The sequence below is a fragment of the Dipteris shenzhenensis genome, chromosome 2 (assembly GCF_047967505.1).
Source record: "Dipteris shenzhenensis isolate YYH24624 ecotype China chromosome 2, Dip_SZ_1.0, whole genome shotgun sequence".
NCBI classification, from domain to species: domain Eukaryota; kingdom Viridiplantae; phylum Streptophyta; class Polypodiopsida; order Gleicheniales; family Dipteridaceae; genus Dipteris; species Dipteris shenzhenensis.
The window spans coordinates 12,431,867-12,455,995 of NC_141597.1; the positions used below are offsets into that span (position 1 = coordinate 12,431,867).

Consider the following 24,129-nt stretch of genomic DNA (forward strand, 5'->3'; position numbering starts at 1 on the left):
TTTGGATGGAACTCCTTCCTCTACGTCTAAGGAGTGGCCTCACACTCTGTCTTCCTCCACTCTCGTTGCCAAGCACGACGTCTTCACTGCTTTAGGGTATTCTTGTTGGGTTTCTTCCGCTTCACCCTGGTCCAGGTCCCACCAAAAGGCTCTATCCATGGTGTTTGGGACTCCATCCACCACTGCCTATCTCGTGCTGTGCTCTCGTTGGTCAAGCTGTCCACTGCTGAGGAAGCGGTTGAGGGGGGCATACCTGCTCTGCCCTCTCCTGCAATCCCTTGCCGGGTGTCCCATGTGTCTGCAACGTAAGCACTATCCTGGTAAGCCTAAAATCACTATTTGTTGTCTGAGCTCACCACCATCCATTGTCTCTAGAAAGATCTGCTCTGGGAGAGTCTCCGGACACTCCACAATCAACCTGAGCTTGGGGACCCCATCCTCTACAACCATTGAAGCGGCTGTCTGAGGAAGCGGCTCCAACACCATGCAAAAGGCTCCCCCAATGGAGTGAAGAGTGGACTTATACTCCTTGGGTAGCCCGGGAATCAGAGTGTCACAGGGAAGCGAGGTATGTGATGGGTCAACTCCATATCATCAACCATGAACCCATGATACCAAGGGATAAGGTAAACAAGATGCGGGTCCAAAAGGATCAGGCTACGCTCCACCAGTGAGTGACAGAGTAGTGTCGGGGGAGCTTAGATGGAGAAGGAAAACCCCTCTGTCATAGATGGTGACCTCCTGAATGTGGTGTTCATCCAATGCTAAGCTGGCCTAGATCTAATCAAGAACTTGGCTCCTGGATGGCGTGAGGCCAACAATCCTACCTACCACTACCCTGTCCTGTAGTGACTGTATGGCTTTCTTCACCTAGTGTTTGTCCTCTGGAGAGAGAAGAACCTTAATAGCTTGGGGAGTCGAGGGTGTTGCCATGTGAGCTCCTCTCGCCAAACCAACGATCACCACCAAGATTCAATCTTCATTAGAAGACAAGACACTCAGCAGTGCTGCGAGAAGGGATGGAAAAGGAAAATGGAAGGAGGCTAGGAGAGGGAAAAAGGCCTCTCACAAGACCCCAAAAGTTGACAAGAAAGGTCAGCTAAAGGAAGAACCCAATAAAGGTATGAAGGGGAGAGTCCCCCCGAATCCTCTACCAAAGGAACTTCAAACAAAAACCAGCAAGCCCAAAGGAGAGAGTTGGCTGTGGGCTGCTTCTTGAGGGATGAAAGACCACCTAAGTACAACGCCAAAAAAACCAAAATCCTTGAGAACTCCTTGAAGAAAGCTCTCGAACTTGAAACCTTGCCAAGAAACCACCTGCCCATGCTTAGAACAGCTTCTAAGGGCCACCAATGATAGTCAGAGCTACCAACATAACACGCCAATCAAGACAACCAGCTTCAAGGGCTCCAGAGGGGGCGCGCTCTTGTTCCAACATGTTGGTTAAATCTTCATGGGGCCTTATCTAAGGTTGTGAAAGGTTGTGAAAGAGTGGCTTACCAAAGAATTGAAGGGGTTTATGATCACATGTGATACTTCGTGGTCTTGAATGAGTGGTAGAATGGATGCGGTGGTTCATCCAATGCTTGGACAGCCGCGACTCCTTACATGCAACAATGTGGCAATGGGAGCTCGGACAACCAATCATATGAAGCGGTTCTTTGACAAAAGTTACATGCATTCAAGGTGATTTGAGGAGCCCTATATTTACATACTATGCACAATTGCTTCCTCTCTTCGTTGAGAAGCTTACCTCGATGAGAGTCGACTCCAATAGCTTCATCTTCTATCAATAGCATCATATGAGAAGCTGTTCATAGGGTCCTTAGTAGAGTCCATCGAGGTATTGTTTATTAGTCTTTTGTAAGCCGCAAAAAGGTCTGTAGTAGGCATGAGCTGCCAGTACGTGAATTAGGAGTCAATTTTGTTCTACACTGTGTCATGAATCTCATATGTTTTGTGCTTTTGAAAACTTTAATTATTTCATGCAATCTCGGATGTCCATAGTTGCCGCTTCATGATCACAAGATCCCATCTAACATTGGGAGCACCTCCTCATGGAGGTATATCGCCTTCGTACATGAGAGGCAGAGCAGGACCACCTCATCCATAGACTGGGCCAGGAGATATCATAGCTCCGGAAGGGTGTGGTAGCCATAGTGACAGCCCCAATCAGTGAGCCAATAGTGGAGGCAGTAGAGGCACAAATAGCCAATATGCAGTTGGTCATCATAGATACTTACAAATGGTTGGATGTCATAAAACGGGAGCCTGTGAAGGCCTCTGTTTTAGCCACCATTTTGAAGCAGAGCAAAGAGTCACTATGGCTCTCAATGTTAGAGCACGAGGCACCCTACCACTCCCATTGATGATGCGACCAGCTTTGTGACTTCCACCTTGGGAGTCCATAAGCATGGGATTGAGGGGGCCTGGTGTATAGGGTGGGACTGCAACCCAAAGCAGCCTCTCATCATTCACTTCAAGGACACTCATGCTAACCTTGCGGCACTGCTTAGACAATCAGCTTTAAGTGACCACCCAAAGATTACTCTACAAGTTGAGGAGAGCCGTCCCCTTATAAAGCAGCGGGATGTTGCCTAGGCCCCATAGGAGGGGAAGTGCGCAGTAGTCTGAGGACCGACTCTCTGAGTGCTCGTGACACCTCCGGCCTCTACTTTGACATCGGTGACTCTTCCTTAGCCATTTTGAGAGTCACTATTTGAGTGCTCCATCTAGCTACCCCACGGACTTCACCGACACATCTTTTGGGGCATTCTTGCCTAGCGCTTCTTCAACATCGTCATCGTCATCGTCTTGCAGGGATGTGCACACGTGTGCAGTGGCTACTTGGAGGACATCTCTTATCATAAGAGATCTATTTTTTATTACTACATGCTTGATGTTAGTTTGGGGTCCTCTGCCCTGGGTAGTCCCCAAAAAATTAATGTATTGAATTTTGGTTTTCATTGAGTCTAAAGGTTCTCTGCCTTGGATAGTCCTCCTAAAAATGATGTATTGGGTTTTCTCTTTGTGGCTTCCTAACATGTCCTATTACGAAGCCAAGGGGCAATGTACTGTGGGAGCCATATGTATTGGCTTTGATAGGTCATGAGCCTCTAAGCCATGCTAGATGAGATTTCTATGTTATGCTCACTAGCCTCTGGGCCATGCTTACTTACCTCTGAGATTGTGTGGGAACCATGTCTAGTTCTAGACTGGCATGCACAGCTTGATGACCGTCATTGTCATGTTCTATTCTTGGTTCCATTCCAGTAGTCTCTCACCTTGCCTTCATGGGGGGGTGTTGGAATATGAAGCCAAAGTGAGCCAAAAATGAGTGTACTAGGTGTTTAGGAGGTGTTTTATAGTCTAGTGAGTCCTACACATGCCACGTGTCATATTGGGAGATATCCCATGGACATTGTGAATTTCTAGAGTCTAGTGTCACACTATATAGTGTTGTACTTGTCTTGAGTCACTTGATATCAATCAACATCAAGCTTTATATCATGTGAGTATTTTGGTTATCGTTGCCTAGCATTTGCTCTTCCATTTTGCCTTTCCATTATGCTTTCCATATTTCCATTCTGTTCCTAGTTAGCTTGGCATTCTCCTACTGCCATGTCTCTTCACTACCCACATATCATGGTGGAAAATTCTCCTTGTTGGGGACTTCAACGCAAGGACATGTACACACTAGCTATCATTCTAGATTTTCTATCGTATCCAATTTGTTGGACTAGACAAGGCTAGGATGTCCCGAGTCTCCACAAATAGACGAGCCCAAAACCACATCTTATGGGTATGCATTCTTGGACATGGGTAGAATAGATTATCTTATTATCTATAATGGTCTGGATCACTGGTCCTCCTCAGGTGGTTTCACTTGTGGGGAGTTCTAACATAGTTGAATATCTCATGGGATCTCGTGCCTCCACTTCACATATCATGGATTTCTCCCTCCTACCACAACCTACAAGAGCAAACCACACCTAACTATTTATCCACCCCATAGCTTACAATGCACACCACGACACCACTCACACACACTACTTATCATGAGATACATTTTGATCACAACATAAAACACGAGTACTCCATATGCCTCTCCACTCTATGCACATACAGGACTACATACTATTCCTAGAGGATCTAGCTACCCTAATCACATGCTCTCTCCATGAGGCTGCCTAAATATTTTTCCACACAACACTTGGAAGTATTACATCAAGTATTTTCTCCTTTTGGGCTTATTAAGAAGATTGTGATGCATCAAATTTCAGGTGCCTATTATTTCTTGGCCATTATAATGTACCTTAATCGTCAAGACCTTATAGTCCACATCATTTGGTTCCACCTACAAAACTGGTGGGTTCTTCTTGACCATCATAGCCCTCTTCTTCATGTAGAGGTTCCTTGACCTTATCTTCCTTAGCTTCATTCTGAAATTGTTTGATAAAATTTTCCTAGAATGCTGAAGTGGAAGAACGACTACTGCAGCCTGAAGTCGAAGAACGACTACTGCTGCTGCTCCCCGCTCCTCCTGCTCCCCATGTCACTGCTGCTCTCCTTGCTCCTCCTGCTCCCCACGTCACTGCTGCTCTCCTTGCTCCCTGCTGCTCTCCCCGCTCACTGCTACTCTCCTCGCTCCCTGCTGCTCCTCCTGCTCCCCTCCTCGCTGCCCCCTCCCTTCCCTCCTGCTGCTCCTCCTCCCTACTGCTGCTCCTCTCCCCGCTCCCTGCTGCCTCTCTCCCCACTCCCTGCTGCTCCTCCTGCTCCCTCCTCGCTGCCCCCTCCCTTCCCTCCTCGCTGCCCCCTCCTACCTGCCCTCTCCCCCGCACTGCCCCCTTCCCCCGCGCTGCAGCCTCCCCCCCCTGCTGCTGCAGCCTCCCCCCCCCCGCGACTGCTGCTGCTCCCCCCCCGCACCTGCTGCTGCTCCCCCCCCGCTGCAGCCTGCTGCTCCCCCCCCGCACCTGCTGCTGCTTCCCCCCCGCTGCAGCCTGATGCTGCTTCTCCTCCCATCTCCTTCCCCTCTCCTCTACTCCTCTTCTCCCCCTCTCCTCCACTCCTCCTCTCCCCTATCCTCCCCTCCTCTCCCCTCCTCCCCGCTGTCTCTTCTCTCTCCCTTCTTCTTCACCCTCTCCTTCATCTAGATTACCCCTATTCTCTTATAGGGGTCTCCTGGACTTCAGGAAAGCGGACGGAGTTTTTATTTTTTGTGTTTGAATCGGCCAACACACCTCGATTGACGAATGGGTTCCCATTCAGTCAATCCGCCTCCGCTCACACCGGCCGCGAGGACTGTCACTTTTTCAAAAGACGAGCTACAGCAGTTGCAAAAGGATTTCGAACATGAGTGTTCCACGACTCTATTCGCACGCATTCATGGCTCACACCCCTCCAGGTCACAAGCTAGAGATTGGATGCTGTCGGCGCTTCCTCAGGACCTCGCCCCCCACCTCAAGGATGTTCGTTTGTTGGGACGCGGTTTCTTTCAGGTGTGCCTAGATTCCCCAGACATCACGAGAGACCTACTACAGGCCGGGTTTCTACTTCTAGGCTACAGGAGGATCTCTTTGTTTCCTTTTCAACTGGGATTTGACCCACTTGAAGAGGACAAGCAGGGAGTTTTTGTTTTCATCATGTTCCTTGGTCTTCCCTTAGTTTATCACCGGCTTCTTTCAGTTATTGGCGAGAGGTTTGGTGTGGTGGTAGAGATCCCCCTCTCCCTGGTGAGCCCTCTTCGGCTGCTGCAGCGGTTAGGATGGACGGGGTACCCAGGGTTAGGGTCATTGTCCAGGACCCCAATATTTCAAATGACCACATCATGCTACAGTGACCCGATGGGTCTTTCTTCCGCCAGAGATTTGAGGTTGCAGGTTGGCAGGACCAGTGCAGGATTTGCAGGCAGGATTTGCAGATCCTCGGGGCACTTTGCTAGAGATTGCCCAAAGAAGAAAAAGAGGCCCACAAAGCAACCAGCTCGTACTAGCTTATGACAGAAAGTAGGAGCAGGACCTACCGCTCCACAGACACGGCCTCAGACACGGGCTCCCCCCTCTCCTAGTGCTACTCAAGTCCCTTCGGCACCCCGCGCCACCTCTGGCCCACGGTGGGCTCCGGTCGCGGCTAGGCCCTCTACTCTAGTTCACTCCTCCACCTCTTCGAAGGCTACCCCCTTGGAGCCTCAGGAGGAGACTACAATTCAGGAGCCTTGTTCGACTCCACCCTTGGATCAGGCTCTACCTTCCTCAGCAGTGCAGGTTGTTGGCACCTCGTCTGCACCACTTTTTGATCAGGATCCAGTACAGGTGCATCCCTCTTTGGACAGAGAGAAGGGGGTTTTACATTCTCTTCCTGCTTCGGTAGGAATCCTTCGTACCGCCTCCCCAGGACTGGCTTAGCGGAACTCATTTTCCGCTTTGGAGGACCTCTCTAGCCTCCCAAATGATGATTTTGTACCCTCTACTTTTGGAGAGCCAGTTATCGGCATCCCTATTGAGAGATCCTTTTCTCTCTCACCTGTGGACTTTCCTCCCCTCGGACCTCGTGTGTATGGCAGGAGGTCTGCTCCGGTAGAGGCTTCTGTTTCCGCCACCAGGTGGGGTAAGGTATTCCAACCCACTTCCTCCCGCCGATGAGGATAGCCAGTTGGAATATACAGGGATTGAGCGGCATCCCTCATCGCCGTCGCAGACAACTGATTAGGAATCAGCTCCATCCAGGTGTTTCAGGTGGTTCCCTAGATATTCTTTCTCTTCAGGAACACAAACTGGATATTAGAGATTGCTCCAAGTCAGGTAAGTTGCTCTCAGGCCGGACTTTTTGGCTTCCTGCCTTGGGAACCAGAGGAGGTACATGCATTTCAGTTTCAGAATCTATTCTCCCCCTGGTCATTGGACACGGTACCATAACCCCCTCTAGGGCCCAGTGGGTTTTACTTCTGAATGACGGACGTAAGGTTGGTTTCCTCAACCTTTATGCTCCGAACAACAGAGGGAACCGTGTTTTGTTTTGAAAAGAGTTGCTCTCGTGGGCTGACATTGTGGATTCGTGGATTATTGGATGTGACTTCAACATGGTTGAAGCACCTTCTGATAAGAAAGGGGACAGAGAAGGTGGTATCCACTCCCTTGAGAGAGCAACCTGGGATGCCTTCTTGTTCAGGTTCAGTGGCAGAGATGTTTGGTCAGATGATGCATTTCTTGTTCAGTCTCAGTCACTTTTGTTTTCATGGTCGAACCATAGGGTGCAGATGCCTATCCATGCTCGGATTGACAGATTCTATGTGGGTCACTGGGCTCTTGATAGAGGGGGGACAGTTTGCATTGCACCCGGTGTTTCCACTTCAGACCATTTTCCGATAATTTTGTCCATTTCAGAGCCTCATCTGAGAGGACGGTCTCACAGTATCAGGATCCCAGATGCCTTATACACAGATGAGACTCTCACAGGGGCAGTGTTGGAGATCTGGGTTTCTCATATGCAGGGGGGGTGGCCGGTCCTTCAATGTGGCCACAGCACTTGCCAGTATCAGCGACTTCTATCACTCCGTTGCTAGTGCTCGGCGAGGTGAGGTACTCAGGCGAGAGATCGGTATTCGCCGACAGTTGGCAGCCCTTCAGAGGGAGGAGAAGAAACGACCATCAGATGCTTGGATACAGGAGCGCCTTGCTGCGGCAAGGGCTCACTTGCAGACCTTGCGTGATCAAAGAGCAGAGTATGCCTTCCATGCCCGGGAGTCCTTTTGGATACAGATGGGAGGGAGAGTCAATAAACACTTTTTCTCTACACTTGGCCCCAGACATAGTAGAGAGAGTGTCAGGCAGCTTATTGACTCTGACGGCGTTTTGCAGTCCCATTCGGAAACTTTCATGCATTTAGAGACAGATTTTTATACCTCCCTTCTTTCCGCAGATCCGAACTCAAAGGCTAGAGAGGTGGCTAGAGATGAAGTTTGGCAGAGTTTACCTGTGTTGGTCAACCCAGAGATGTTATGCTCACTTGATGCACGCTTTACCAACACAGAATTCAAGACTGCTATCTTTGCCCTTCATAAGGGCAAATGCCCTGGTTCCGATGGTCTTACTCCTCCTTTTTTTATAGCCTTTTGGGATATGATAGGTGATCATATTACTTCAGCCCTGCAGGGCATTTGGGACTCGGGTGAGATGCCTGACTCACTGACCGAGGGACTCATTCACCTTATCCCTAAAGGTGGCAATAGGAATTTTGTATCCCATTGGAGACCCATCACTCTTTTGGGCACTCTTTACAAAATCCTTGCCAAGGCGATCAGCATCCGACTTCAGCCCCTTCTTTCAGACCTCATCCATGATACTCAGACAGGCTTTGTGCATGGCAGGAGCATTTTTGATAATATCTTTTCCTTTTGGGAAGCCATAGAGTGGGCTATGCAGAGTGGGCAGAGGCTAGCAATTTTACTCTTGGACTTCAAGAAAGCCTATGACAGAGTAGATTGGGGTTTTCTTGAGGGCACTCTTCTACGGTTTGGATTTTCAGATGCTTGGATCAGAGGGGTGGCCTCCCTTTACAGATCAGCCCACAGCCAGGTTTTGAGAGGGGTAAGGGGTGACAGGTTTTAAATTTCCAGATCAGTTCGTCAGGGATGCGCTTTAGCCCCCTTCCTATTTCTTTTTGTGGCAGAAGCTATGAGTATCTTCCTTAGATCTCAGGCTGAGATTTTTGGGCTGAGACTGCCCTTGAGACAGGAGCAGAAGCTTTTTGACTGTGAGCTGGCTGATGACACTGCTATTCAGGCCTCCTTGCAATCACTTGATTCTTTCCGGATAGCCTTGGATATTTTTTGCTCAGCTGCAGGGGCACACATTAACTGGCATAAATCCTTTGGCTTTTGGATCAGTGATGAGGACACTCCAGGCTGGGGAGTTGACATTGGTTTTTCCTGGATTCAGAGGGGTGTTCCTATCAGGTATTTGGGATGTCAGGTAGGATTGGACATCTCTCCAGCACAGCAGTTTGCCCTAGTACTAGAAAGTATAAGGAAAAAGCTCCTTTTCTGGAGCTCTGCCAAACTCGACCTTGCATCTAGAATTGTGGTAGTGAACCAGGTTCTCTTGGCCACCTCCTGGTTCGTGTGTTCTTGCTGGTGCCGGTTGCATCACTCAGCTCATCATACTAGTTAGGAATTTTTTATGGAGTGGACTTGATGGCACAACAGATGTAGCAAGGGTGGCCTGGGAGACTATTATTCTCCCTACATGTGAAGGGGGCCTTAATGTCATTGACCCGGACTTGACCCGGACTTGCAGTGCAGGGCATTGCTTTGTAAGGTGGTGGTGAGGGGACTCATGCCTGGGCAGGAACCTTGGAAGGATTTCTTTTTTGGACGCATTCAGGCTTGCACACCAACCTTGGGAGATGATTGGGTGGACAGCCCTCGCTGGATTTTCACATCAGCCCCTCTCACATCTCCTGCCTCTCCTCTCATGACTGCCATCTTGAAAGCTTGGGGGAGATTCAGGAACACTCTTCGAAGGATTTCACCTTCTACCGTCGAAGAGATTGATAGGCAGCCGATCAGTTGGAATGATAGTATTCTTGATGAGCATGCCAGACCACTGGGCACTTCCCATTACATGCAGTGGTCTAAATGGGAAAGAGGCCCCGCCTACACAGTAGGCACTTGGAAATATTTTATCAGGCTACCTGAGGATCAGAGACTGCAGTCCGTGAGTCACCTCAGAGGGGTAGCACGCAGGATTCAGCAGATAGATGCAGCCATCCCGGTGGAATGGACAGTTGAGCTGCCTATTACTTCCACCACTTGGATGGGGGCTTTTTCGAGGACATCAGTTCCTTTACAAGTGATCGCTCTCCGAGGTCTCAGGGAAGACGCACTGGTCTTTGATGTTGGGGATGGAGGTTTACTTTCTACATCCAAGGATGGCATTCTTCTTGAGGTTGCCTTTCAGCCTGTCAGGATTGCTGGTTTTGTGGACCATGGAGCGGGCTTGCAGTGGTACTTAGACCCCGACCCTCTGTTCTTGGCCTTGGGATCCTGAGGTTGTGGTTATATGGAGGTGCACCTATCAGGTGCTTGCAGTGGGACCCAGGAGAGTGGGAATATATAGATCATGGGCATCGAGAGAGGGGGATTCCCTTCTTTCGTTTCACGGTTGGTAATGCCAGGAGGTTTCAGCTGCACAGTAGGGGTTGGGTTCCCTCTAGAGCCCCCCATTGGGAAAGCTTCTTCATCACTGCAGATTTGCATAGAAATTTCTGGAGGAGGCTCTGGAAATCCCTCAGAAATAGAAAGATCACTCTTTTCTTTTGGCTTTCTATTCATGGAGGGATTGCAGTGAACCTGTGGAGATCACGATTTGGGGCTGATCCCACTTGTCTTCGATGTCATTGTGCAGGCGAGGACTGTTTGGAAAGGGGTTGCTCAGATACTCAGCATCTTTCACACTTCCCCTTTCTTCATGACTTGGGGCTCGGTCGCATGGTTATCTCTTACCGGGCCCCAGGTGTTTTATGAGGGTGAGCCTTCTTCTTGGGCACTCTCGGTCCGCCGGCAGGTGATAGAGCCCTGCTCTCTGCAGGATGTACCACTTACTCCCTTCAGAGCTTCTCATGTTTCAGTGGACACCTCTTGGGAGATTTTGGCTAGCATTTCCTCTTGGCACATTTGGAGAGCCAGATGTACTGAGGCCTTGGATGGCACCCAGATACACCCATTACAAGTGTTCACGGGTATTTGGACTGACACGGTTCACACTTTGATAGCCATATGGGCTAGCATGCAGGGCCCTTCACGGGCAGCCTCTTCTAGAAGAACTATATTTCTTCGAGTTTGGAGAGGTTCTCCCTTTTTCTCGGAGGTTTCTACCGGATTGAGATGGCACTATCAGCCTCAATCCTTTCTTTTTGGCTCTTGAGCTTTTCGTGCATTGCATGATGTATCCCGTATGGAGCTTGCTCTAACGGTTTTTCTTTAATACTTAATAGAAGTCTCTTTTTGCAAAAAAAAAGAATGCTGTTGTGGAGCCAAGCTCGACAACTGGTCCAGTGTGATCTTTATTGATGCTTGTTTGAAGGCTCTGAACAATTCCGTTGAGAGGCTATCCTCTCTTGGCTTCTTGCTTTTGTTTCCAAATTTTGATCTTTGGACTTCCTGTCAAAATTCTTAATCGGATATGGTGTTGGACTTATTGTCCGATTGCTATTCCACTAAATTTCTCCTTCGACTCTGCTACCAGAGACTGGGGTCTTGCCTCTTTAGCATGCATCCTCTATATCTCCTTCAATGCTGATGTGCATACCTCTTCTTGATCTTTCCAACAAAGTTGCTTGTCATTTGTTTCCTTCTCTTCAGATAGCTTCTCCTTCACCCACACGAAACACCTTGCATGGTCGGCATATATATGACCATGGTTATACCTTACATATTCAATTGTTAGAATGGCCAGAGATGGCAAGTGGAGATGCAAATGCCATCGAGCAGCCAAATATCGTTGAAGCTATGATGCCTAGAGCAGTTATGGCACACACTCAGAAGGCCTATGAAAATAGATGCCAAACTACTAAGGAGAATGCATTTCTGCCAATGCTTGTGAGGCAGTCCAGCCATGTTATGCCACTCCCTGGCATGCAACCAAAACATGCTTCAGAGCAATTGATGATGTGTTTGGATGCAGGCCCACGATACGGTCGTTGTCAAGTGATTTCGGGGATAAGTGTTCTAATGAAAATAGCAGCTTAAATGGCGGAAATCAATATGGATAGTAGGTACCAGATGCTGGCGCTTGGGGAGCACCCATTGCGGTGCACATGCTTGATGGTACAAGGGTTAAATTCACGGATTCTTTTTTGACGATGCTTCATGACCCAAGCTGAGGTAGTGAAGCAGATGGGCTAGCACATTGGCCAAACAAGTTTGTGAGAAGATCAAAGAGGTTGTGCACATTGCAATGTAGGACGTGGGCAAGCAGCCCAAGCTTTCTGCTATGGACTGAAAGATGGGGATGGGAAGGACACCTATTCAAGGGATCTTAGGATGGTCAATGACCCCATTTTTAGGGAATTTAATGAAGAGGCTAGGAGGTCTTCTGTTAGCAAGGATGATGCTCCTACGTTGACAAGCCACCAGGTTCCCTTTGTGTTGGCACTTCCTACAGAAGACCAACAGCATTTGCCTATGCCGATGGAAGAGCCAGCCCATCCCTTGGTTGTGAGTAATCCCATGGACAACATGAGATTCTGGCCACTAACACCGAGCACGAGCTTGTCACCAATAGCATGGAAAAGCACAGTGCATTGACCAAAGCTGATGGGTGTGGGATAATAAATGCCTATTCAAATAATCCACCCAAACAGTCTCCTAGACACCCACAAGGTTGTCAAAGACAAGCCTACATGAAAGGGTAGTCGAAATTTGAAATCTCAGCTTACATACCATGCTCAGAAAGCACACAAAAGAGATGCATTCATCTGGGACTGAACTTAATGGTGGGGATGGAACCCATGCCCAAGCAGTCAGATTGCAGGAATACCAGATGGCAGAGCCCTACATCTGATTCTTATATGTTCATGACCACTGCCAATGACAAAAGCGGTATCCAACCTGAAGATGAAAGCCAAAGTTATGAAGACAATGACAGAAAAAGGAAAATGGCTGTTGGGACAGTTTTGAAAATGGGCACAATAAGCAGCCCTTGCACAACCACATTGGTCTAAATACTTACTGTCCCTAGCAGTACATTAGTGCACAGCAGCAAACTAATGCAGATACGCAACTTGATGGAAAGGGTGCGCATGGAAGTGCTATTGCAGGAGACCAAGGTAAGTTTATAGTTGGGGATGAGGCAAACTTGCCACAACAGAAGTTGAGGATCATGAAGAACAATGGGACTCTTTCTGATGATGGTGATCTCATCGGGCATGATAATGCTGCATCGTTGTTAGTAAAGCACCAAGGTACACTAATGCATGGTGATTTTACTGTAACCCCACACAAGCTGCAGTTTGGGCAAAAGTATCTATTACACAACCAGCCAGACCCTTCCATTTGTGGGAAGCCTACCAGTGAGCAGTCCACTATGATCTTGCCCATGGGAAATTTCAGCCAGAAACTTCCACTAGTGACTCTTCCAAGGGATGATATCCTTGAGTTACATGCCCCTGGGGATAGAGGCCCCTATTCACTACCGCCATTTGATGCAACCCAACCTCATGTGGATGCTTTTGAGAGAGCGTGTCCCTCCAGCACTTATTTCTCAGCTCTATTTCAGCACAATGCCTATGAGAGGCGTTGGCCTTGATCTCAATCAAAGAGGAGGCTCTACATAGAGTCTAGACCACCTCAAATGCAGCTTGGACAACAAATGCAGCGTGGATAGATTTATATGGAAGAACATCATATGCCCAATACACACATGAGTATGAGGGCCGTGTGGGACATTGATGTTGCCTTGTCAAATCAGCACCATGCCCACACCAAGTTGAAGACGAGGAATTCATCTTGGAAGCCCTACACATGGGCAGCTTTCAAAGACCTCATGGGTGTCATGGCTAAAAGGAAATTATGGTGGTACAGCCCAGGGTTCAAGGCTTTACGTGTGACGATTGAAGACCCCTGGAATGTTGAGGAAGCACAAGTATTTCTGGAACTGTTTGAGCCTGAATATAGCATCTATAATGAAGATGATTTTCAGTTTATTGCATTTGGGCAAGACAACACAGGCAGAGATGCAATGCATATATGGAAAAGCAATGAATGATCCCAGTGTATGCAAAAGGGGACAGCAAAGCATAAAGAGGTATCCATAGTAGACTTTGTGGAGATAGGCAATGGCTATGTGATTGCGGAGCTTCTTGATGATGAGAATGTGAGGTGGGATGAACGTTTATATGACACAAGAGGTGCCACCACATCTAAGGCAAAGAACTATTCTAGTTATCCTTTTGACCCAGGTGGCTTGTATGTTGGAGCATGTTTATTCTACAACAGAGATTTTGGAGTTTAACCACCATCACTTGCAATTTTGAGGACGAAATTGTGTTTGAGCGGAGATGGTTGTAATGAAGGCCAAAAGTTGGCCAAGTGAGTGGTGGTTAGGATTATTAGTACTCTCCCTCCTTCCTCTCCTTGAAGCCTACATTCTCTCCTGCAGCTACACACCTTTAGGACCTGGTTGGAGCTGAGGGAGCTTTCGGTGAAGCTGAGTTTCTACAGAGATTACTGCTTCGTATTTCGGAGGAGGGATTCATCACACCACCGGGGTACACTCAGCTTCATATGCCTCACTCACTACGGATCTCCATCGGACAGTTTCGGGTATCATCATACCGCCTCCGCATAGAGAGCAGCAGAGCAGAGGGGATTCCTAGGGAGCATCACTTATGCATATTGTGCGACTGTCAAGAGGTCGAGTCAGAGGAGCATTTTATTTTCAGGTGCCCAGTGTACTACGAGATCCGAGGTCACTACCACTGCCTCTTAAGAGATAGCTCTGGGCTCCTTTCGAGATTCCTCGCCTACCCACATCAGAGATGCCTCGCGGCCTTCATTCACGAGGGGGTCCGACACAGAGAGTACTTACTCAGGCGACGGGGCTTGGCCACATCATCAGACACCTCTCAGAGCAAGATCATAGAGTTCTTCCCATCGAGTGACATTGATCGTCCAGTCTCTAGTCGCAGACGTGACAGAGACCCCGACTCGATGACCGCAGCACGATACACAAGACATCGAGGGGACACACAGATCACTCTCGGGGACCTCCTGTCATTGTTTAGACCTAGGATAGGTCCCTCGGGAGTCACGGTGGCTCTGGTCTTGCGTCGAGCCTCTTCCAGGAGACCGAGACGCATAACACCCCTTGACGGGCACCAGTGTCCCATCACCGGCTATGCACCAGCTAGGGCGACATGACATACGGAGGATTCCGCTCCGCTCTAGTCCTTTTCTTTTCATTGTTACATCCAGATGTATTTGATTTGATTATGTATGATTAGACTTAGGATTCAACATGGGTGATGATGCTCGTTTCAGTAGCTCCACCCTTACTGTGATTTGTATCAGGTTTTCTTTCAGTCTCATAGACCCATCAGTCTTCCGAAGACTAATAAAATTTCTTTCTTTCTTTCTTTCTCTTCCCCAAGCTATAGGATAACAGGAGTCAGCCACAACCTTTTCAGTTTCAGCTTCGGCGAGGACTAGCTAACCCATCACCAGATGCTTGGGCGAGGACTCTAGCTAACCCATCACCAGATGCTTGGGAGTCTTTGCTCATGGAGGTACACAAAATTTGTGTACACGAGGTGGAGCTGACTTGCTTCGCACAAGAGCAATCCCGCTTCGGAGCAGGCTTGTGCCATACAGGAGTAGGCCCGCATCATTCAAAAGCAGGCTGGCCTCATTCAAGAGCTCAGACAGTACATCTTGCAGCTCTGACAGGAGGTAGCAGCCATCCATGCAGTCCCAGGGATTACCCTAGTGGTCAAGGCATAGATTGCGAGCATGCAATCTGTAATCGAGGAGACATCCAGATGGGTAGGTGTTGCCAAATGAGAACCTACAAAGGCAAGAGTTTCAGCCACTCTCATGGAGCAGCAGCAGAGAGCTAGTAAGTCTCTCAAGAGTAGAGTCCATGGCATTTCATGTACCGAGACTACACCGATAAGCGATGCGACTGCATTGTGGCCACTACTCTTGGGATGGCTGAGCACAGGCATGGCGTGTGAGAGCAGCCCCTTATCATATGGTTCCATGATGCTCATGCATGACTCTCAGCTCTACGGCGTAGATCAGTATTACGGGACCAATCACCATCGATATCCATGGATGAGGATCTCACCCCCTTACAGGTTGAGGAGAGGCACACTCTGATACAGCAGCCGGATCAGAATGGACAACTCCTTATAGGCCCCCATTGGGCATTTGCCCCTCCTCCCACATAGGGAGGCGGGGTCTATTGGACTCAGCCTACCGAGAACCTGTCGTGACATAGTCTTTTATACAGAGACACATCAGAGTCTAGAGTGCCCACTACCAGTAGTCAGTGGGTACACACGGGAGTCTGCTTACAGAGATGAGGTGAGGGACACAGGGGGAGTACGAGGATCAACAGTTCTTTACAAGTCTGCCCTTTTGGGGACCATCTCAGTAGAGCGGAGAGATACACAATCCAATTTTCTATGGATCCGGATCCGACACACAAACAATCAGGATTTGTTTGTTGCAGTATCCTACTTCCCCCCCGAGACCTCCCACTTTGCTCGAGATTTTTGAGAGGAGACAGAGACATCACCATACGCAACTCTCTGCCAGGACATTATTGACTTCTTGAGCCGCAGGGAAGTCCTCCTGGTTGGGTACAACGCGATGATAGGGGTCGGTCATGTACCACTTCTCGACTTTAGAGACAATTGCATTTTACTGCTAGAGATTTATCTTGAGGACGCAGGTATGATGCGAGTTCCAGCTAATAGATGAGCTCCGGTCACATCTTACGGGCAGGCTCTTTTAGATCTAGGCAGGATGCATGATCTAATTATTTATAATGGTCTTGATAGATGGCCCTCCTCAAGTGGTTTTACCTGCTTCCAACATGGAGGGGGCTCTACCATCATTGATTACATCATGGGATTCCTTGCCTTCGCGTCTTGTATCACTTATTTTACTATCGTACCCTCTCCTCCCAGGGTTGATCATACATACCTCTTCTTTAGTATCTCTACACCCCATCTTATAGTACCTCCCACTCCATAGATCACTCACACCACTTATCATGTCATACCTTTCAACCATAGCCTATCGCCTATATATTCAGCTCACCTTTACACACTTCTCACATATATTGACTTTATACCCTTACTAGAGGACCATGCTGCTCTGGTCACTACACAAGGCTGCCCTTTACGCTTTCCCTCACACTACTCGCTCCACTCATCCACTACCACCTAGGACCGTTCCTTGTAATAGCTGGTATGATGATGAGTGCAAGGCTTTACGCCGTTAACTCAAATTAGAAACCAAAAACCAACTCCCGAATGAAACGCTACATGAGTATCGTCTATTAGTACGTAGGAAGAAGCTAGATTTTGCCCGCCAAAACGAGGAGGAACTATTGAATATTCTGTTTAGTAACTTCTCTAAGGACTTTTGGCAGAGATTTCTAGAGGAGCGGTCCTCTTCACCACTCATTGACACTCAAGTCTGGCATGATTATGCACGCACGCTTTATGATATCCCAAATCAGCCAGCTCCTAACCTCTCACACATACCCCGCCCCACATCCTTCACTAAGGGGGGTGTAAAGGATCCATGATGACACTTCATAATGGCCGAGTGAAAGATCATGAGGGCCTATGCACTGAATTCATTGCATATGGGATTAATCTCCTAGCCCCGGATCTTAGCAAAGCTCTTTAATGAAGCTGTTTGTCTGGGGTTCCCATGCACCTTGACTATTAACACTATTTCACCCATCTACAAGGAAGAGGATCCCATGAGCCCAGAGAACTACAGGACCATTATGATCGGACATGTCATGTCCAAGATTTATGCATCAATGATTGATAAGTCGATTCGCAGAGATGTAGGGACTTAGAGCAAATGGACAGGCTGGATTCCGATGTCATCATGGGACAATGGATCACATTCTCACACTTAGATGTATCATTGAGGAGGCGAGGGTACAGAAACAGAGGGTTTATTGCTGCTTTGTGGATCTGCAAAGCCTTTGATACGGTTCCGAGAGCCCACCTCATCAGGTGTCTACGGGACTTGGGTTATGACCAAGAGATCATTGTGAATCAAACACCACCTAGAAGAAAGCTCATCCTTGTAAGCGAACATCTTTAAGTCGAGGGGTGAAAACTGGTGGTAGCACCAAAAGCATCCAGTCTTTGGCTTGTGACCTAAAAGGGTGAGACCCATAGATGCGTGCGATCAACGTGGTAGAGCTTTCAAGCTCTACATCCTTATTGAGCTGTCCTTATTGAGCTGCTGCTGCAACTCGTCTTCTGAGAATGTAACTGTTTTCATGGCCGATGGAAGCGGGTTAGGATTGGTTGATTGAAAATCCATCGCCAATTGGGGTGGGAAGGCCGATTCAAATCCAGTTGAATGATCCGTCCGTCACTTCTGCTGCAAAAAGAAAAGGCGAGGAAGGGGGTAGGGGCTGAAATAGAGAGGTGCTGGAAAAAGGGGGCATAGCTGAAAAGAAGGGGGGCTGGTAGGCGGAAAGGAAGGGGTAGGAAAGGGAAGAGAAGGGGGCGGGAAGGGGGGCTGAGGAGGCGGGGAGGGGCGAAGAAGGGAAGGGGTGGAGTAGGGAGGCGGGGGGGCGAAGAGGGAGGCAGGGAAGGCGAGGTAGGGGTGGGGGTAGGAGAGGCAGGGCGGGGGTAGAAGAGGCCGGGAGGGGGCTGGGGGCAAGGAGGGGCGAGGAAGGGGTGGGACAGGGAGGCAGGGAAGGGGGCTGGGGGAGGTGGGGCGGGTAGGGGTAGGGAGGTGGGGAAGGGGGCTGAGGGAGGTAGGGGTAGGGGCGGGGAGGGGGGTTGAGAGGGGTGGGGAAAGGGCTGAGAGGGGTGGGGTAAGGGAGGCAGGGAGGGGGCTGAGAGAGGCGGGTGAAGGAGGGGAGGGGGGGCTGAGGGGAGGGAGGAGGGAGGGAGGGGCTGAGAGGGAGGCAGGGGTAGGGGCGGGAAGGGGGGTTGAGAGGGGTGGGGAAAGGGCTGAGAGGGGTGGGGTAAGGGAGGCAGCGAGGGGGCTGAGAGAGGCGGGTGAAGGAGGGGAGGAGGGGGCTGAGGGGAGGGAGGAGGGAGGGAGGGGCTGAGAGGGAGGGGGCTGAGGAGGGCAGCAGGGAGGTGTATGGGGAGGAGCAGCAGCTCTCCGAGGATCCCTTCTTTCATTTATGGTCAACAATGCCAAAAGTTTCAGATTTGGGCTAGAGGCTGGAGACCTTCTCGAGCTGTATCGGTATCATTACGATAATGGCTCTTTTTGTATTCGCCATGGGTGTTGATGCCCACTTAGAGGCTCCTTCCTTTCAGCTCGTTGTATCAGGTTATGTTAGTCTAATAGACCCTTTGGTCTTCCGAAGACTTTTAATAAAATTTCTTTTCTTTTCTTTCTCATTTTCTTGCTGCATATATACATGAAACACTTCAACAAAATGCTGACTTGTTCTTTCAATTCCTATGAAGACATAGGATATCTTATTCTCCTCAAATTTGTATCCAGCTAGCATTATGTGTGACGAGAGTGTACTTTGGTAATACGTCATGCATGCAATTTGTTTTTTATGAGAAATCCCTTACCAATTGCGATGAACATGTATTCCAATCTCCATCGTTTTGTGATTTACAACACAAGAATCCTTCATGTGGACATTTTGAGTTTTGTATACAAGGGTCACTATTTGAGCTTTGTGTTGACACATACCCGTACTCAAGCATCACATATAGCCTGTTGATCAAAGGATATTAAAGCAACAAAGGATTTTGTATGAGTTTGTCCTTTGAGAGTTTCTTTAGGGTATTAATCATTCAAGCATGTAGAGTTAAGCAAAAAAACAGTATCAACATATATGACTGAGACCATATGCAATAACTTGAAATGCTTTTTGTTTCATGAAAGTGAGAATTCAAAATTACAGCATTCCTCCCCAAAATTTGGGGCTTTGTAACATACGTCCAACAAAGAGCTGCTGCTCCTCCCCGACCCTTGCTGCCCCCTCTCCCTCAGCCCCTCCCTCCCTCCCCCTCCCCCTCCCCCTCCCTTGCCCTCAGCCCCTCCCCCTCCCCCTCCCCCTCCCTCAGCCCCTCCCTCCCTCCCCCTCCCTCGCCCTCTCTCCGTCTCCCTCTCAGCCCGCCCCCTCTCCTCTCAGCCCGCCCCCCTTCCCCGCCCTCTCAGCCCCGCTCCCCCTCCTACGCCCCCTCCTCTCCCCCACTCCCTACCCCCCGCCTCAGCCCTCTCCTCTCCCCCGCTCCCTACCCCTCTCCTCAGCCCTCTCCTCTACCCCCCTCCTCTACCCCTTCTTCCCGCTCCCTACCGCCGCCTCAGCCCTTCCTCTACCCTACCTCTTCCCTCCCTACCTCAGCCCTTCCTCCCCCTCCTCCCCCTCCTCCCTCCTCATCCTCCCCTTCCTCCCTTTCCTCCTCAGCCTCTCCTCCTCCTCCTCCTCAGCTCACCTTCCTGTTCCTTCTATCCCGGGCAGCTTAGTGCGGAAGGAACCTTGTTCGTGTTTGAGTCGGCCTCACCCACCTCGATTGGCGATGGCTTTGCCTTCAGCCAACCTCCGTCCACTACCACAGGCTACGAAAACAGTTGTTTTCTCAAAAGACAAGTTGCAGCAGCTCAAAAAAGATACTGAGCAGGAGAGCTCGACATCGCATCTTTGCTCGCATCCATGGGTCCCACCCTTCTAGGTTACAGATGCTTGCCACTCTACCTGGAGACCTCGCAGGGCACCTTACAGATGTTCGTCTGCTTGGGCGAGGTTTCTTCCAGATTGTTTTTGACTCCTCGGAGGTAGCTCGTACAGTGTTGCAGGCTAGCCCATTAGCACTGAGCTCCATAAGGATTTTTTTGACCCCTTTTTCTTTGGGGTTTGATCCTGTTGAGGAAGACAGCCGGACGACATCACTCTTCATCACATTTTCAGGCCTTCCTCAGGTGTACCATTGACTGCTACATTCCATTGGAGCCGCCTTTGGAGTGGTTTACTGAGATCCCCCCTCTCCTTGAGATGGCTACTTCAGCAACAGAGGCAGTCAGGTCCGATGGGGTACCACGTGTTAGGGTCATTGTCTCTGACCTTAGCTAACATCCCGGATGACCACATTATGCTTCAGCGTCCAAATGGCTCCTTCTTCTGACAGAGAGTCGAGATTGCAGGGAGATAGGATTAGTGTGGGATTTGCAGGACCCTTGGGCACTTTGCCAGAGATTGCCCAAGGAAAAAGAAAAGACCAAAAAGATCCAAGAGTGTGCCTCATAGCTTCACCCAACCTGGACCTTCTTCACAACCGCCTCACGCGCTGCTAGACCTTCGACTTCATAGCCAGGTCCATCAGCATCTCGTCCTGGTACTTCTATAGCCCATACAAGACAATCAGGACGTCCTGCTTTGATCGTTGCCCGTTGGGTGCCTATCAGAGTTGGTGAGCCAGTACCCCAGGCTACCACTGACGGGGCCGTGGACACGTCTCTTCAGGTAGGAGACATCCCTGTCTTGGTCCCATGTGCAGATGAGACTGTGCTCCTGACCTTGCTCAGATGAAGGAGCGCTCATCTAGGGATAACCTTTTTGCAGAGGCCCGTGCTTTACTTGATTACTTGAGGAGGGTGACAAAATTGTGGCTGAGGTCAGGCAGATGTTGCCATGTCTTCCTATACTTGATAGGGGGTAAGGGGGTTATTGGTTCCACTCCTCCTTCCGCAGGGCTCCTTCGCACTCTAGTGCCAGAGGCACTTCGAAAGAATTCACTTTCAGTTCTAGCAGACTTGGTTGAGTTTGAGGCAGAGGAGGAGTTTGTACCCTCCACACTTGGGGAGCATATCTTCCAGGACAGAGTTTCCCCCTCAGCAGGGGGGGTGTGCTTTCCCCAGTTGACTTCCCTCTTCTTGATAGGAGGAATTTTTCGCAGGAGAGGGCTTTCTCCGCTTCCAGGTCGGGTAGGATCTTCCATCCAGCCTCCTTCTCTCGTAGATGAGGATTGTCAGTTGGAACGTTCAGGGCCTCAGCAGGGGTGTACCTCACCGCCGCTGTAGGCAGCTAATTCGTAACCAACTTCATCCAGGTGTTACTGGGGGTCCCATGGACATTGGGATTGGTTCCAAGTCAGGTAAGCTTCTTTCAGGCCACACTTTTTAGTCACCCGCCTTGGGCACTAGGGGAGGTACTTGCATTTCTCTTTCTTCTTCTATACTCTCCTTGGTAATTGAACATGGGATCATAGTCCCTTCCAGAGCTCAGTGGATTATACTTTTGATTGATGGGCATAAGGTTGGTCTCTTAAACCTTTATGCATCCAATTCTAGAGGAGATCGTGTTCTTTTTTGGAAGGAACTGCTTTCTTGGTCACATATTGCAGATGCTTAGATCCTAAGTATAACAACTCACAATTTTGGGGAATAACATGAGTGTTGTAAGGCAAACAGTCCATAGAATATCTCTAGTTGGAGAATAGAAATCTGAGTTTCCTTCAGGGTTGAGATGGCATTTTCAGCCTCCGCCTTGCTTCTTTATTAGCTCACTTTGAGCTGTTTTTTCCTCATGCATTGCATGATGTACTCCCGCATTTGAGCTTGCTCTCGCGGTTTTCATTCATACTTAATGAAGTAATTTTCTTGAAAAAATAATAATTACAGCATTGGTTCCCAGGTTCACCCTTCCCAGTCTATGGCCACTACATGGATTGATACTAAACACACACTGATGGCCATCTGGGCGAGCATGCAGGAAGGATCCTCCAGAGTAGCTACAGCTAGGAGAGAGACTTTTTTCACAGTTTGGAGAGGATCTCCTTTCTTCTTTTTGTCTCCTTCAGGTTTGAGGTGGCATTTTCAGCCTCCACCTTGGATTTTTGTTAGCTCTTTTCGAGCTGGTTTTTTTCTCAAGCATGGCATGATACTCCCTCATTAGAGCTTTCTCTTGCGGTTTTCATTCATACTTAATGAAGTAACCTTTTTCAGACAATCTGTCACACTCCTCTCCCAGCTCTCGACAGGCCCTTCCAGCCACAAGCTCCTATCTTGTTGGCCTCGACATCAGCACCCCTTCTTCAGTCCTCCTTGCCTCTCCAGACCTCCTATCTTGTGGGTCTCAAGATCAGCACCCCCTCTTCAGTCCTTGCCTCTCCAGACCTCGACATCGACACCACCTCCTCACTTTTTGCCTCCATAGGGCACCATCATTCATGCCTGCGCGTGCCCCTCGCCACAAGTACAAACCCAAATTACCCTGAGACACTCTATTCGTTGACTTTCATACGGCTCGGGCAGCCCGCAAAGCAGGATCAGGACCACCCTCCATGGCATCACCTGGCAAACGTACCACAGATGACCAGGGTGCTAGGTCTACACCACAGAGCACTTCCAAACGCCCTCGAGTAGTTGCAGATTCACCTACCTCCAACAGGATCACTATCATATCAGATGAGGAGCTATCCCCTTTTTCAAGCTCCTCTGATTCAGATCATGGAGGCTCTGACTATCTGCCCCCCACAGGTACTATCGAGACAACATCCAAGGCATCCAGTGGGCACAGTACCAGTGGCGGTGATTTGGCCCAACAAAGTATAGCTGGCGATCTTCCATCCCCTACTTCATCTTCCTCGATCATTCGGGTGGTTTTCAAACCTTTCCTTGATCCCACACTCAAGCTGTCTAGCATTTTGTCACTTGATGAGATAGCCCGCATGCCTCTCACGGAGTTTGATGATGTCACGCTTCCCCCGCTGGACGTCCAAATGTAGCTCGCATGTCTCTCACGGAGTTTGATGATGTCACGCTTCCCCCGCTGGACGTCCAAATGTGTACTGCATTTATTCAATCTTATGACTTTGCAATAGACACATTTGGATTCTTGAATTCGCGTCATATGTTCACTCCCAGTCTCATATCCACATACCTCTTTCTTCCGACACTCCCTTTTTTGCCACCTCACACCGAGTCACTCACATTCATGTCCTTCTTGTTGAATTGTAAACCTCATTGCCGCGGACATGAGTGCAAGAAGGTTCTCGAGGGAAACAATAGAGAGGCGCTTTTAGCGAGGTATTTGTTCACTCACTTCTACTCTGCCCCGGGACAATTCTTCATCACCAAGGCGATCCATTCTGCCCTCGACTCCATTCTTTCCGTCACTCCCTACAATTTCGCCTCACTCTTCTACTCTGCCTTTCGTAATACGATCTGTAAGCGTCGGGAAACATATACCTGTACTTGTGGGCCACACCTCACCTTCTTACTTTACCAGTGGAAGGCCAATCCTCCTTCCATTGTCACAGGTTGCCTCCCTTCGTCATCCTCCCCTCCTGTCACCACCTCTGCCATCTCTTCCACTGTCACTTCCCTAGTTCCTGCCTCCTCTCCTCTTTTGACAAGGAGGGCACCTCGGTGAGCGCAACCTGATGCAGTGT

General features: G+C 49.3%; 1 protein-coding gene across 1 annotated transcript in view; it reads right to left on the reverse strand.

Annotated features, from left to right (window-relative positions):
- The window catches only part of LOC147904342 (uncharacterized), a 178,713-nt gene that overhangs the window by 46,376 nt on the left and 108,208 nt on the right, over positions 1–24,129 (reverse strand). Inside the window, exon 9 of the mRNA XM_087391234.1 lies at positions 19,303–19,450. Coding sequence (XP_087247360.1) covers positions 19,303–19,450 — 148 coding nt within the window. The remainder of the gene's footprint in view (positions 1–19,302; positions 19,451–24,129) is intronic.